Genomic DNA, 16513 nt, shown 5'->3' on the forward strand with positions numbered 1-16513 from the left:
GGCCAGCAATGCAGAGAACGTGATCGATGGGGAGACACTGCATTATCCTAAACTATAGGGCACTGGGGTTTAGGGAATTCAGGGCTAACGAATTTCATTCAAGCTGTGCTCAGTGTATCGGCAGTGCTATTTTATTTTGAGTGCAATAAATAGAGGAAGCGAATCCAAAGCTGGGCCTTACCATGGAAGGGTTTCACGGTCATAAAGCCAATGACCATACGAATGCTTACTTCATAAAGTAGCTTCAACGAATGCTGTCATGTGAGGCGATGGATTAACCTTCTCCATGACACACGGCTTCCTCCAAGCCACGGGGCTGGTTACCCGCTATTCTTAACATCTTCGCACCCGGACCCACAATCCTTTTTTTTCTAATATATAGAGAGGGCCCTGCGCATTACCAGCGTATTTGTCCCGATTAAAAGGAGTGACCTCGAGCAGCGTGGATCTGCCGGAAGCCCCGCGGATAGCGGCGTGGAGTCGCGCCTGCGGTTGTTGTTGCTGGGAGACGTACGTCGTCCCTGGGGAGTTGTCCCGAGTCGTGGCCCGGTTTGCCGCCTGCAGCAGAACTCCGTGGTTCAAGACCTCCGGCCGCCCACCTGGGTGATAATACTGAGCGCGCGCATTGTTCATCAAGTGCACCGCGCGTGCGCAATCCGCTTCGGTAGTGCATGTTAAAAATCCCGCGACGTTATTCGAAACACGAGTGGACCCTGTTTTGCCGGCCTCATGGTTCAAATTAGAAAATTACTCGACTGGGCAAAACCGCACAGCGGCACTGTCCCCTATAGGCAGGCTACACGGTTTGTGAAACACAACGGCCTCGTGATGGCCTTCGTGGTATGAGAATGGCATGGATGTGAAATGAAATGTGTCCACTTTATTTCATTTATCATCATCAGCATTGATCAATCTACTGCTGGATGACGGCATCCCCCAAGCCTCCCCCCACCTCCCGGGACACTGCGATGCGACGACCCACGCAGCTGTTGCACGCGAGCTGTCTGTTAAAGTTTCCGCAACGTCGTGACGCGTGAGAAACGACGCCGCGGCGACCGCGTCGCTCCGTGGGAGGAACGACGCGGCGGCGGCGGCGGCATCGCGCCGGTGGCCGCTCGCCCCTGGGCTGAGGATGAGATTTAGCGATGGCGGCGTGCGGGCTCCCCCCCCCCGCCCACCGTGTGTTGAGGGCCCTCTGTGCGCCGCGAGAGCCCCGAGCGTGAACCCCTCGGGAGGTTGAACCCACCGGTGAATGCCGATGCTTGCTGGAGATCGCGTGCGGTAGGGGTGAAGCGTGGGCAGTGCCACCGCTTCCGTGACGTCTGGCCAGTTTAGAAGAGTCGACCAATATATTCTCTGGAGGGGCACTCCAGAGCGTCCTCCGTTTGAGACCCTTCTGCCAGCAGTGGCGTGAGCGGGACGTTGCAGGGCTGCACCTTTAACGGTTTAATGTCATTCAACCGAATTGGTTAGCGCCCTTGATGTGGTGAAACTGAGCTCGCTTGGATGCGTAGAGAAGACACGCAACAAACACGGATGTGACAGGGTGGAGATTGTGAGTCAGTTCCATGGTGAAGATTCACAGGGGCGCTCTGGCCTCGAAAGTCTCGCTGTGTTTGCACGACTCTCCTGGCATTTTAACCAAGCAGTCGAGCTGGGGATGTAGTGCTTTCCTCCGATTTGAGGCCACCGCTCTGACCACGGTGCCACCGTAACTCTCCGCGGCGCGACCGTGACTCGCCGCAGGTGCTGGTGACGGAGTCGAGCCTGCGCGAGGCTGTGGGCTCGGAGCTGCTGCGGCTGGAGGAAGCGTTCGCCAAGCGGCCCGAGTTCCTGCGCCTGGTGCGGCGGGCGCGCACCGAGCTGGACGGCCTCCTGCAGCAGCTGGCCGGGGTGCCCTTCTGGGGCCGTGGCGTGTCGCTCGAGCGCACGGCGCACAGCATCTCCTTCGTCGAATTCTACAGGTCAGCGCATGCTCGCTCTCTCTCACTCGCTCGCTCTCTCTCTCACTCGCTCGCTCTCTCACTCGCTCGCTCGCTCTTTCTATCGCTCTCTCTCTCACTCGCTCGCTCTCTCCCTCTCACTCGCTCGCTCTCTCACTCGCTCGCTCTCTCTCTCTCTCTCACTCGCTCGCTCTCTCTCTCACTCGCTCGCTCTCTCACTCGCTCGCTCTCTCGCTCTCTCTCTCTCTCACTCGCTCGCTCTCTCGCTCTCTCTCTCACTCGCTCGCTCTCTCTCTCACTCGCTCTCTCACTCGCTCACTCTCTCGCTCGCTCGCTCGCTCTCTCGCTCACTCTCTCTCTCACTCGCTCGCTCGCTCTCTCGCTCACTCTCTCTCTCACTCGCTCGCTCTCTCACTCGCTCGCTCTCTCTCTCACTCGCTCGCTCTCTCACTCGCTCGCTCTCTCGCTCTCTCTCTCGCTCACTCTCTCTCTCACTCGCTCGCTCTCTCACTCGCTCACTCTCTCGCTCGCTCGCTCTCTCGCTCACTCTCTCTCTCACTCGCTCGCTCTCTCACTCGCTCGCTCTCTCGCTCTCTCTCTCACTCGCTCGCTCTCTCTCTCACTCGCTCTCTCTCTCACTCGCTCGCTCTCTCTCTCACTCGCTCTCTTTCTCACTCGCTCGCTCACTCTCTCACTCGCTCGCTCTTTCTATCGCTCTCTCTCTCTCTCGCTCTCTCTCTCTCCGGGTTTTGTTTTTCCCATTTGTTTATTTCTTGTTACGCTCCCCACCCCCACATTGGGCAGCTGCTCGACGAACGAAGGCGCGTTTGTGAGCTTGGTTTAAACTCTGGGCTGCTTGTTAAGAAAGCCACCGAGGTGCGGACAATGTAAGTGGACGCGTGCTCTGGGCAGAGCTCAGGGTTGTGACACGAGCGGAGATGAACGGGGAAACGTTCACGACATTTACAATTGGTGCGATCGGTCGTAACGCCTAAGAGTTTGTGACTCCGTGAGCTCGTGCGTTTAACCGCCGGCTCGTTTGTTTACGATAGCATTTTAGTTCATATGTTGGGCCTGCAGGGCTTCCTTCAGGAATGTTGACTGAGAGTGACTTAGGATCAGGGTGGAACAGTTCACATCAAGTCCTGTGATGGAAATGTGTAAGTTCTGCTCTGCAACCCATTAGTCCTGGAGCCCACGTTGGCAGGAGTCGGAGTGGTTGTGAGAAGTGGCGGTACGCACGTTCGGCGCTCCGGGAAGCTCTGGCACGGCTCCTCTTCCACTGCCGGTCAGGTCCAACACGTGATCCAAAATGATCTCGTAAACAAACAAGCTGGCGGTTTTACACAATAGCTCACGGTGAGTACGCTCATCCCTGGGTTGGTCAGGAATTGTCACCATCAACAATGTGTTGGCACTGCGTTACTGTCGTATCATCATCATCATCATCAACAAAGAAATCGCATTCAACTCTTAACTGCTAGCAGTATGGAATACGATGACTTCATGGTTGCATCAGGGAGAGATTCATCTGGCAGTGGGTTAATGCAGATGATTCAGATGATAATGACCACCACAGAGAGCACGTCATAGGTTCTATGGACGCGCGCGTCTCGCCGAATAAAAGCCTTGTTGTTGTCGAAGAGTCAGCCTTTCATGAAGTTGTTGGTTCTCCTGGAACAGATTGAATCATATTCATCATGCTCTGTGCGTCGATATTTCACGAAAGAAATCACCAATGTTCACGCCGCGTTGCGAGTGTTTGGGGTTAAGTCTCCCGCGCCGGCGTGAGCAGTGGGAGCCGCCCATGCTCATTGGCATAAACATCACGGCCATAACGAGCATCTCGCCAGCCAAATGATGGTTTGCACACTGCGGATGGTTTTATATTGATTCATTTTAAGCGTTTGGTCCTGAATGAAAGGAAATGTTGCAGCGCGGTGCGCGCACGAGCCGTGGTCGATCTGCGAGGAGGACTCGCGGCGCCACATCCGCAGTTGAGGGCGGCGTGCGCGTGTGCGGTGGGGCCACAGAGGTAACCGAGATGAATCGACCACCTGGCAGAGGTCCGCGGTGGACTTTGCCCGCAAATGCCGCTGTGGATTTTCTAGAGAGGTCATTGGCCGGTCGGTAAAAAAAAAAAAATGGCAAGCGATAAAGGTGCAACCCTGCAATTTCTTGCTCACGCCACTGCCAGCCTTCCGCTGGAGGGAGCTCCCTAGAACCGCTCTCTGTCAGCCAGGGACCTTGGTTGACGTTGCCGTGGGTTTTCGCGCAACGTGAACCACCCAGCTCACAAAGCAACTTTACCGCTGTTAACAGTGTAACAACGTTGTTTTGTAGCTAGTCTGGTGTGTGTGTTTTCGCAAGCCCCAAATGCATACTTTTTGTCACGGTAAGCAACTTTGAATTCCAAAAGAAAGGACATGAAGTTCCGTTGAAGTTTTCTGCCCTGTGTAATTTTTCTACCTACGTGATTTTACCAAAAGAACCAAAGAGTATGGTTTCCTGCCCTGAACCGGTGAGCGGTTTGTAGGAACAGCCTCGTAAGTATGTATGTGTGTTGAACTTCTTTCGCATAGTACGTAGCCAACCGCGCTAATTGGAGGCGCTGGGGAAGGACAGCAACAGCTTCTGCTGCAGTGTAAAATAAAGATGCAGCTCTGGTCAAAGTGAACTTTGCTTTCGTTACTATGCTCATTCATGTATCTTTTGCCTCCTTGTAGAACTCTGTTTTTCTTCCGAACAAAGTGATGAGTTTATGGGAATCACTGTTGCCAGCAATTGTTTGGTGACGAATCGTGATGTCTAGGCTTTTGTCTGTCCACTGACGGAGGCCCCTCCCTCCGCTCATCAGTGCAGGTCGTGACGGGGGAGTGCAGGATCGGTTCACTTGTCACATGCCACTGATGTTAGCTGTGATCGGGAGTCAAACCCAGGTTGTGTGGGTTCGTAGTGCAGCGTGCTAACCGCCAACCACTGTGCCGCCGTTCCTCTAATGTTGAAATAAATGGATTACACAGCAAACGATTCGGTGATTAACTGTTCCAGTTTAGAAAATATTTTCGAAGGTATGTTTGAAATATGACTGCAGTGGCTGGACAGGTTATATATGTACAGGTAGGTGACACGTTTAAAATTCACAGCCTATGCTACAAATCATGGCCACAATTTGAGAGGAATTATGCTGCAGTCAAAGGTGGCAAGTTGTGGATAACAATGATAAATGTCAGGGCAATATATGAATACAAAAACACCCTTTTTTTCATGCGTATAACCTCAAAAATGTCCTCTCCACACGAACTTATTAATCAAATTTGCTGATTTTGCTGTACCAGTCCGTGTGCTCAATGTGCGTGTAGCGATGTCGTTGTTAATTTGTATCGCCGTGCATTCATCACGGAGGGTCCCGAGCTTCACGGGCTCCACACGTTTCAAAGACGTTACATGAATCCGAATTTGCGTTGTGTTTTTCCTGGTGATGCGTCCTGAGATTCTGTGTCTGAATATGTCAAAAGTGACGTGAAGAAAGCAGAGAGAGCACAGCGTACCGTAGTTGTAACAGAGTAGAGCGAGCGAGAGAGAGAGAGAGAGCGCAGGCGACACATTCAGATGAGCAGACAGGCACAGAGACAAATAGAGAGACATACACAGACTAAGAGACAGATACACAGACAGATACAGAGACAGATAGAGACAGACAGATAGAGACAGAGAGACAGATACAGACAAACGGTGCACAGACAATGAGAGTAACAATGCTAGCAATCACAATAATAGTACAATGACCTTCATTTTCACGTCTCTAGAGCCAGAGTAATGCAACATTAATATTCATGACGTGTTGATTAAAGGTATTTGTGTCGTATAAATCTGCAGTAGTGGGGCGTTAAAATGTCTTAGTATGATAAGAAGTTTTCCCCTTTTTTCTGTTGCCAGAAAAAAGGGGAAAACCCTATTATCGTATTTTGGTACTGGCAGAGGAGATCTCATGGTGTCTTAGTACGCACACACACACGTGCACACACGCGCGCACGCACACACGTGCACGCACACGCGCACACACGCGTATACACACACGCACACACACACGCGCACACACACGCATAAACACACACGCACACACACGCATACACACACACGTGCACACACACGCACGCACACACACAGACATGCACACACACGCACGCACAACAACAACAACCGCCATTCGCCACTAAGTGGCGGTGACGTCACCACAATGCTTGTGCCAGGCTATGTGCACCTTGAGGCCACGTGAAGTGTCGAACGCCCGCTGGCAAGAGGTCACGGGGCAGACCCAGGTGCTACCGGTCGACTGACTGAGATGACTGAGATGACTGGCTGATGCACCACCTGTGCCCCCTACTGTGCCAACCTGCTGTGCTTTAGCCACCCGGCGCTCCACCTGTTGTGAGCGTCGCTCCTCCGCCCTCCGTTATTGTGGAGGGTGACTGCCTCCAACTGCCCAGTAGCGTCCTTCACGAGCCTCCTCCACAGCGGCCGATCTTGACACCGCTGGTGCCAGTTATCGGTAATTCCACTCAGCTCCACATCCTCCCGTACCACATCACTCCATCTCTTATCTAGCCCGTGCCACGCCCGTTTAGCCCCCTCGATCTGCCCGAACAAAAGCTGTTTCGGCATGCGGTGGCTGGGAATGAGGGATACATGACCCAGCCAATGCAGCCTTCCCTGCCATACGAGCTCACCGATGGGACTTTGTCCAGATCTTTCAAGGATTTGTGAGCTCCTCACACAATCCAGCCTGGTTAAACCCAGGATGGATCGTAGGCGGGCCAGCCTAGATGTTTCTAACCAGCGAAGATGTTCCATTAGGGGGGTCCACGTTTCGCAAGCGTAGATAAGGGAGGGAATGACCGTGGCCGAGAAGACCTGGAGCTTCGTGCGGAGCGAGAGACCAGGTAGCTTCCACACAGCATTACGCAATCGATGAAAAGATGATGCCGCTCGACTGATTCGGAGTGAGATCTCTGCGGTTAAACCGGAACCGGTCATGAGCACATTGCCCAGGTATGGGAAACTCTCCTCTCTCTCCACAACTGCCCCATGACCAATTAGGAGTTGTGGGGTGGATTTTCCGATGGTACAAAATACCAGGTGTAGGTGCTTAGTTTTGGTGGGGCTGATGGTAAGGCCTCACCTCTTAGTGCCAAGCTCCAGGTTCAGCAGCAGCGCCTCCAACTCCTCCTCTGAGTGAGCAGCTATCACCAGATCATCGGCAAACATAACATGGTTGAGCAATAGGGAGCCGTCCCTTGATCGCACCCGGGCATCGATCAGCCTCCCATTGTATCTGTACCAGCCATTGAAGGCTTCACAAACTACGTGGTCAAAATAGATGTTAAATAATGTGGGAGCCAGAGGACATCCCTGTCGCACCCCAAGGTGTACAGGGAATGGCTCTGACTCCCGGCCACGTAGTATTACCCGGGCCCGCTCACCATCATGAAGGTGATCGTGAGCAGAGGGTCAGCGACTCCGAAAGCACGAACAACAACCCAGAGCCCAGGCCTACTGATGGTATCATAGGCCTTGACCAGGTCAATAAAGCAGAGATGTAGGTCTTGTTGGAATTCCCTACACCTCTGCTGTAGCAGACGGACAGTAAATATGGCATCTGTGCAGGACCGCGCCTTCCTGAAACCGCATTGGGGCTCCGCAAGCCTCTCCTCAGCGTGCTTGGCAAGGCGATGTTGAATAATCCTTGCCAGGACCTATCCCGGCACACTGAGGAGTGAGATGCCCCTGTAGTTGTTAGGGTCTGTGCGGTCCCCCTTCTTAAAGAGGGGGACCACCAGGGCATCCTTCCAATCCTGTGGAACCCGTCCAGCGGTCCAGACTGTTGTTATGATGTCATCTAGGGCAGTCTGCACGCACACACACGCACACACACGCACGCACACACACAAAGATAACAAAGAAAAAGATCCCCCAGTATAGCCTTAACAGACTGTTTGGGCAAGTGCTGTTAGCGAGCACCTATGAAGGCCGGCACGGCACACGAGGGGGTGGGTGGCCAACACCACGCCTGGCCGCCTTTGTCTCCCTAGTAGCAATGTTTACACACCGCACCAGGTACTGAGTCGACCTAAGGGAGGCCCAGGACCGGTTCAAATAATCGTCACTGGTGTTGGCCGTGAGCGGGAATCGAACCCGGGTTGCCAGGTTCGTAGCGCAGCGCGCTAACCGCTACACTACCAACTCATAAAAGGGATTTAAAACATTTTAAAAGATTTAAATGATCATGTAATCAAGCGTAATACTTTTAGTAAGTGTAATTACGTTCCTGTTTTGTTTAAGTAGCTTGTTCTCGTCGTTATGCTTGAGGCTCTAGAACGCATTGGCGCTGGGTTGCAGTCTCTCCCGTAGTCCTGTGAATAACCTTTCGGAGGCATGCAGCAGATGCCACATTGCATATGCATAACCCAGCACACTTACTCTGCAGTCCCATCTGCCACATTTAATCCACACTGTCGAGTCAGATGATTGCATTTTGCAGATAATCGTATTGCTGCTGCTGCTGCTGCTTGATCTCTGGGCACCCATGTGTACCGAGCACTCCCTTATCCTCAATCATTTCATCGCATTTTTATCTCAGCCAGAGGGAGACCCTTTATGGCAACACCCTGTGGTGCTTTTCAACCGATGGGATTTCTGTTCACAGCAACCATCACTCTACCCCCCCCCCGCCACCCCCCCCTCTTGCACGTTCAACTGAATTATTCTAGAGTTGATTTTTGTTCATCCAGGTGAGAACTCAAGAGGCCAGGATGAGTCTGAGTTGTAAGAGCGGCTGACCTGGCTGACCAACACGATAAAAGGCAATGACATGAAAATAATTGCAACAATGGCCCAAACATAAATCGGCGCAAAAAAAACCGAATCAAGGTCATAGGAATGAGAACACAAACAAGTGTGTTGCAGAGGGAATACAAAAAAAAACGTCTACTTAGATTTTATTTGGAATGCATGCACAGATTATATTCTTAGTTCTTTCGGTAAAGTCACGTTGAAGGGAAACAACAAAATAATAAAATATATATAAAACAATAAAAATTATCACGACGTTTCGACCATAACACAAACGGTCGTCTTCAGGTGTGTCGGTTTGCATACATTTATTTATTTTTAAACGGTGTATTTATTTATAAAAAAAAACGTTAGCGCCACGCGCAGCGATTTGGCAGTTTATTTAGACGGACTAGTCCATCTATGTTCTGAAAAGAGGATGGACTAGTCCGTCTAAATAAACTGCGAAATCGCTGCGCGTGGCGCTAACAGTTTAAAAAAAAAAAAAAATAAATAAATAAATACGCCGTTTAAAAATAAATACATTTATGCAAACCGACACACCTGAAGACGACCGTTTGTGTTATGGTCGAAACGTCGTGAGAATTTTTATTGTTTTATATATATTTTATTATTTTGTTGTTTCCCTTCAACGTGACTTTACCGAAAGAACTAAGAATATGAATTACTGCAGTCACGAAAGCTTTAAATCAAAATTTCATGCACAGATTGTTCGACGGAAACCTTTACAACGATGCACAGAGCACACGAAGACTGTTTCTGCGCGTTGTGAGTCGAGCGGCGTCGCCCGCACCATCGCGGTCCATTGAGAAATGGGCTCCAACGTTGTTTGTGTTGCCGTTGTCGCCTGCGAGTTGAGTTGAGCTGTTGAGCGAGCCGCTGTCGCAGGTGTAGCGTGCCGATCCTCGCCACCCCCTCCTACTGGCGGAAGGACACCCCCTGTCGGAGGCCAGGTGCCGAGTCACCTTGTGCCGCACGGAGACGACTGCCACCGGGGGTGCTCAGTGGCAGATGGGATGCGGGGTGTGGGGCGCTTTGTTTTGCCGAGGCATTTCAGCGCCGTGTAAATGCAACGATTGCTGTTGTTGTTGTGTGTGTGTGTGCGTGCTTTTAAATGTTGACACGTCATTCTTTTCCCACGCACAGGTGGCTGGCCTACCTACTGCTGCTCATCCTGGACATTATCATCTGCCTGTTGGTGCTGCTGGGCCTCTCGAAGCAGTCACGGTGTCTACTCATCCTGTGAGTTCTCTCTTGCGGGACACCTGATTACTCTTCTCTGCCTGCCGCCATGGTGACCATCCCCGTGAAATTCACTCGATGATTCCTCCACCCACGTTGAGGACTCTGACTCTGCCAGACACCGACTCTGCGGTCTCATCCACAACATTGCGTTCAACTACCACACTGCTGGTCACAACGTCTCACTAACACACTCACTAACACACTCACACACTCACTAACACACTCACACACTAACTCACTCACACACTTACTAACACACTCACACACTCACTAACACACTCACACACTCACTAACACACTCACTAACACACTCACACACTCACTAACACACTCACACACTCACTAACACACTCACTAACACACTCACTAACCCACTCACACACTAACCCACTCACCCACTCACTAACCCACTCACCCAGTCACTAACCCACTCACCCAGTCACTAACCCACTCACCCAGTCACTCACCCACTCACTAACCAACTCACCCAGTCACTAACCCACTCACCCAGTCACTCACCCACTCATCCAGTCACTAACCCACTCGCCCAGTCACTCACCCACTCACTAACCAACTCACCCAGTCACTAACCCACTCACAGACTAACTCACTCACCCAGTCACTCACCCACTCACCCAGTCACTCACCCACTCACCCACTTACCCAGTCACTCACGCACTCACCCAGTCACTCACCCACTCACCCACTGACTAACCCACTCACCCAGTCACTCACCCACTCACCCAGTCACTCACCACTCACCCAGTCACTCACCCACTCACCCAGTCACTCACCCACTCACCCAGTCACTCACCCACTCACCACTCACCCAGTCACTAACCAACTCACCCAGTCACTTACCCACTCACACACTAATCCACTCACGCAGTCACTCACCCATTCACCCAGTCACTCACCCACTCACCACTCACCCACTCACTAACCAACTCACCCAGTCACTAACCCACTCACACATTAACTCACTCACACTAACCCACTCACACTAACCCACTCACACACTAACCCACTCACACACTAACTCACTCACACACTAACCCACTCACACTAACCCACTCACACACTAACTCACTCACACACTAACTCACACACTAACCCACTCACACACCAACTCACTCACACACTAACCCACTCACACTAACCCACTCACTCACCCACTCACCCACTGACTAACCCACTCACCCAGTCACTCACCCACTCATCCAGTCACTCACCACTCACCCAGTCACTCACCCACTCACCCAGTCACTCACCCACTCACCCAGTCACTCACCCACTCACCACTCACCCAGTCACTAACCAACTCACCCAGTCACTTACCCACCCACTCACTAACCCACTCACCCAGTCACTCACCCACTCAACCACTCACCCCTCCCAGTCACTCACCCACTCACCACTCACCCAGTCATTCACACACTCACTAACCAACTAACCCAGTCACTAACTCACTCGCACACTAACCCACTCACACACTAACTCACTCGCACACTAACCCACTCGCACACTAACCCACACACACACTAACCCACTCACCCACTCATTAACCCACTCACCCAGTCACTAACCCACTCACCCAGTCACTAACCCACTCACCCAGTCACTCACCCACTCACTAACCAACTCACCCAGTCACTAACCCATTCACCCAGTCACTCACCCACTCACCCAGTCACTAACCCACTCACCCAGTCACTCACCCACTCACTAACCAACTCACCCAGTCACTAACCCACTCACACACTAACTCACTCACCCAGTCACTCACCCACTCACCCAGTCACTCACCCACTCACCCAGTCACTCACGCACTCACCCAGTCACTCACCCACTCACCCAGTCACTAACCCACTCACCCAGTCACTAACCCACTCACCCAGTCACTTACCCACTCATCCAGTCACTAACCCACTCACCCAGTCACTCACACACTCACCACTCACACACTCACCCAGTCACTCACCCACTCACCACTCACCCACTCACCACTCACCCACTCACCATTCACCCACTCACCACTCACCCAGTCACTCACCACTCACCACTCACCCACTCACACACTCACCCAGTCACTCACACACTCACCACTCACCCACTCACCACTCACCCACTCACCACTCACCCAGTCACTCACCACTCACCACACTGCAGATCACGACTCTTCACTTTCTCCTTTTTCCTTCCCATTCCCTCCTCCCGCCGGTTATTTCCCCCAAGCTACTTTTCTCAAGTCAAGAGACGTGCGACACTCTCATCGGTTCCTGGTAGTGCTGTTTGTTGCTGGCCGCTTGACGTTTTGTGTCTTTGGGCCTGTGCTCAGCAACTGTTAAATAAATAAAGCAACATAAACCCCCACTATCTCCTGTGATTGGTGACGCACGGCCAGCTCGTCCTCTAGACGAGCTAATGTGAGATTTCGATTTAAAGCTTTCGTGACTGCAATGATTCATCTTCTTTGGTTCTTTCGGTAAAGTCACGTAGAATGAGAATAAAATAATAAATTTATAAAATAAAATAACACAATAATATTCTCACGACGTTTCGGCCACAACACAAGCGGCCTTCATCAGGTGACAGTCTCGCCCCTTCACCTGATGAAGGCCGCTTGTGTTGTGGCCGAAACGTCGTGAGAATATTATTGTGTTATTTTATTTTATCAATTTATTATTTTATTCTCATTCTACGTGACTTTACCGAAAGAACCAAAGAAGATAATGTGAGATTCACAGGACAATCACCTGACCCTTGTCAAACATTCACCTTTCAAGTTCAAGTAGAGTTTGTTTAACCAGGGTGAGAACTCAGGAGGCCAGGTTAGAGGAGTCTCATTCTGCAAGAGTGACCTGGGTTACCATAATGACAAAAGCAATAACATCCACCACTCACCTGTCCCTCACCAGGCACCCACTCACACGGCATAGACAACCACTGCCAAATGTTTGACATTGTTTGTATACACGCGTCATTACGTCTTCTTGGTTATTTCGGTAAAGTCACGTAGATAGAAAAACATATATCTATACAAATAAAGCACAAATAATAAATTGAAAAAAATAAACGAAAAAAACTCCCCAAAAATAGTTAAATTAATTTTTTTTTAAAAAAATTATACATTGAAAATTTTAAAAGCAAAAAACCCACGACGTTTCGACCGCTTAACAAGCGGCCTTCATCAGGCGGGAGAGTGTTCTCTTGGCGTAGGTGTCCACTTACACCCCTGGACAACCTTGCAAACGAGACGTTCCATCTTTATCGAATTTTCCCAGTTGAAATATTTGAGCAAAAACAAAACAAAACCCGATGCGTTGGAAAGCAACACGTGTCTCTTTTGCGGACGGGCGGTGTTTATAAAGCGGGTCAGATGTTCTGTGCGGAGCTTCTCGCAGACTCCCCTTTGAGGTCTACATGGCGCTCCCCTCTCGGATGAGACGTTCAGAGTTGCGCTTAAGAAGAAGAAAAAAACAAAACGCTGCACCTTTTCTTCCCCGGCGAGCAGCGGTTGGCTGCCCGGTGGGCTGTGTGTGCAGGATAAATCTAGCCATGTTCTGGGAAAACGTGTTGTTTGTAGTTTCCCACTGATGCTGAGGTGTGCCCCGCTCGCCACCGAATCCAAGCGTCTACAGAATCAAAAGCGTCTTATCATCATCATCAGCCATGGTCAATACACTGCTGCATGAAGGCCTCCTCAAACCGGTGTCGCATCTCGCACGATCCTGCGATGCAACATTCCGTCTGCCACGTGAACTTGATGTTATCGCTCCGTCTCCCTAAGTGAACGTCCTCTAGGATGCCCTTCCATTCCACGTCTTGTTCCGTCCCGGGCTCTGCAATTACGTGTTGTGAAAAGCACCAGTTATCCCCATCGCCATTCCCCTCGAGCAGATTACTAGACGGCCTGCACAGGTATCTTGGGTAATCTGTGGGATTGTTCTGGGCGCAGCGCAGTGAACCCGCACAAACAGATCCAGCGTGAAGCCTCCATCACTGTTCACCTGACACCAAGCACGTGACACCTGCGTCACTGTTCACCTGTCACCAAGCTCGTGACACCTGCGTCACTGTTCACCTGTCACCAAGCACGTGACACCTGCGTCACTGTTCACCTGTCACCAAGCACGTGACACCTGCGTCACTGTTCACCTGTCACTGCACTCGTGACACCTGCGTCACTGTTCACCTGTCACCAAGCTCGTGACACCTGCGTCACTGTTCACCTGTCACCAAGCACGTGACACCTGCGTCACTGTTCACCTGTCACCGCACTCGTGACACCTGCGTCACTGTTCACCTGTCACCAAGCACGTGACACCTGTGTCACTGTTCACCTGTCACCAAGCTCGTGACACTTGCGTCACTGTTCACCTGACACCAAGCTCGTGACACCTGCGTCACTGTTCACCTGTCACCAAGCTCGTGACACCTGCGTCACTGTTCACCTGCCACCAAGCTCGTGACACCTGTGTCACTGTTCACCTGTCAACAAGCTCGTGACACCTGCGTCACTGTTCACCTGTCACCAAACTCGTGACACCTGCGTCACTGTTCACCTGTCACCAAACTCGTGACACCTGCGTCACTGTTCACCTGTCACCAAACTCGTGACACCTGCGTCACTGTTCACCTGTCACCAAACTCGTGACACCTGCGTCACTGTTCACCTGACACCAAGCACGTGACACCTGCGTCACTGTTCACCTGTCACCAAGCACGTGACACCTGCGTCACTGTTCACCTGTCACCACACTCGTGACACCTGCGTCACTGTTCACCTGACACCAAGCACGTGACACCTGCGTCACTGTTCACCTGTCACCAAACTCGTGACACCTGCGTCACTGTTCACCTGTCACCAAGCACGTGACACCTGCGTCACTGTTCACCTGTCACCACACTCGTGACACCTGCATCACTGTTCACCTGTCACCACACTCGTGACACCTGCGTCACTGTTCACCTGTCACCAAGCACGTGACACCTGCGTCACTGTTCACCTGTCACCAAACTCGTGACACCTGCGTCACTGTTCACCTGTCACCAAGCACGTGACACCTGCGTCACTGTTCACCTGTCACCAAACTCGTGACACCTGCGTCACTGTTCACATGTCACCAAACTCGTGACACCTGCGTCACTGTTCACCTGTCACCAAACTCGTGACACCTGCGTCACTGTTCACCTGTCACTAAACTCGTGACACCTGCGTCACTGTTCACCTGACACCAAGCACGTGACACCTGGGTCACTGTTCACCTGTCACCACACTCGTGACACCTGCGTCACTGTTCACCTGTCACCAAGCACGTGACACCTGCGTCACTGTTCACCTGTCACCAAACTCGTGACACCTGCGTCACTGTTCACCTCTCACCAAACTCGTGACACCTGCGTCACTGTTCACCTGTCACCAAACTCGTGACACCTGCGTCACTGTTCACCTGTCACCAAACTCGTGACACCTGCGTCACTGTTCACCTGACACCAAGCTCGTGACACCTGCGTCACTGTTCACCTGTCACCAAGCTCGTGACACCTGCGTCATTGTTCACCTGTCACCAAACTCGTGACACCTGCGTCATTGTTCACCTCTCACCAAACTCGTGACACCTGCGTCACTGTTCACCTGTCACCAAACTCGTGACACCTGCGTCACTGTTCACCTGTCACCAAGCTCGTGACACCTGCGTCACTGTTCACCTGTCACCAAACTCGTGACACCTGCGTCACTGTTCACCTGTCACCAAACACGTGACACCTGCGTCACTGTTCACCTGTCACCAAGCACGTGACACCTTGGGTCACTGTTCACCTGACACCAAACTCGTGACACCTGTGTCACTGTTCACCTGTCACCAAGCACGTGACACCTGCTTCACTGTTCACCTGTCACCAAGCTCGTGACACCTGCGTCACTGTTCACCTGACACCAAACTCGTGACACCTGCGTCACTGTTCACCTGTCACCAAGCACGTGACACCTCCGTCACTGTTCACCTGTCACCAAGCTCGTGACACCTGCGTCACTGCTCACCTGTCACCAAGCTCGTGACACCTGCGTCACTGTTCACCTGTCACCAAACTCGTGACACCTGCGTCACTGTTCACCTGTCACCACACTCGTGACACCTGCGTCACTGTTCACCTGACACCAAGCACGTGACACCTGCGTCACTGTTCACCTGACACCAAGCTCGTGACACCTGCGTCACTGTTCACCTGTCACCAAGCACGTGACACCTGCGTCACTGTTCACCTGTCACCAAACTCGTGACACCTGCGTCACTGTTCACCTGTCACCAAACTCGTGACACCTGCGTCACTGTTCACCTGTCACCAAGCTCGTGACACCTGCGTCACTGTTCACCTGTCACCAACACACGTGACACCTGCGTCACTGTTCACCTGTCACCAAACACGTGACACCTGCGTCACTGTTCACCTGTTACCAAGCACGTGAC

At 51.9% G+C, this 16513-nt stretch overlaps 1 protein-coding gene across 6 annotated transcripts in view; it reads left to right on the forward strand.

The window, feature by feature from the left end:
• LOC116957883 (protein tweety homolog 1-like) overlaps positions 1-16513 on the forward strand; it is a 143534-nt gene that overhangs the window by 65800 nt on the left and 61221 nt on the right. For all 6 annotated transcript variants that reach the window (XM_032980322.2, XM_076053422.1, XM_076053425.1 and 3 more), the window contains 2 exons: positions 1747-1964; positions 9942-10037. In XM_032980322.2, the coding sequence (XP_032836213.2) occupies positions 1747-1964; positions 9942-10037 (314 nt within the window). The remainder of the gene's footprint in view (positions 1-1746; positions 1965-9941; positions 10038-16513) is intronic.

This window comes from Petromyzon marinus, chromosome 3 (assembly GCF_048934315.1).
Source record: "Petromyzon marinus isolate PM22_M1 ecotype Great Lakes invasive population chromosome 3, UKy_Petmar_22M1.pri1.0, whole genome shotgun sequence".
In the NCBI taxonomy this organism is placed as follows: Eukaryota; Metazoa; Chordata; class Hyperoartia; order Petromyzontiformes; family Petromyzontidae; genus Petromyzon; species Petromyzon marinus.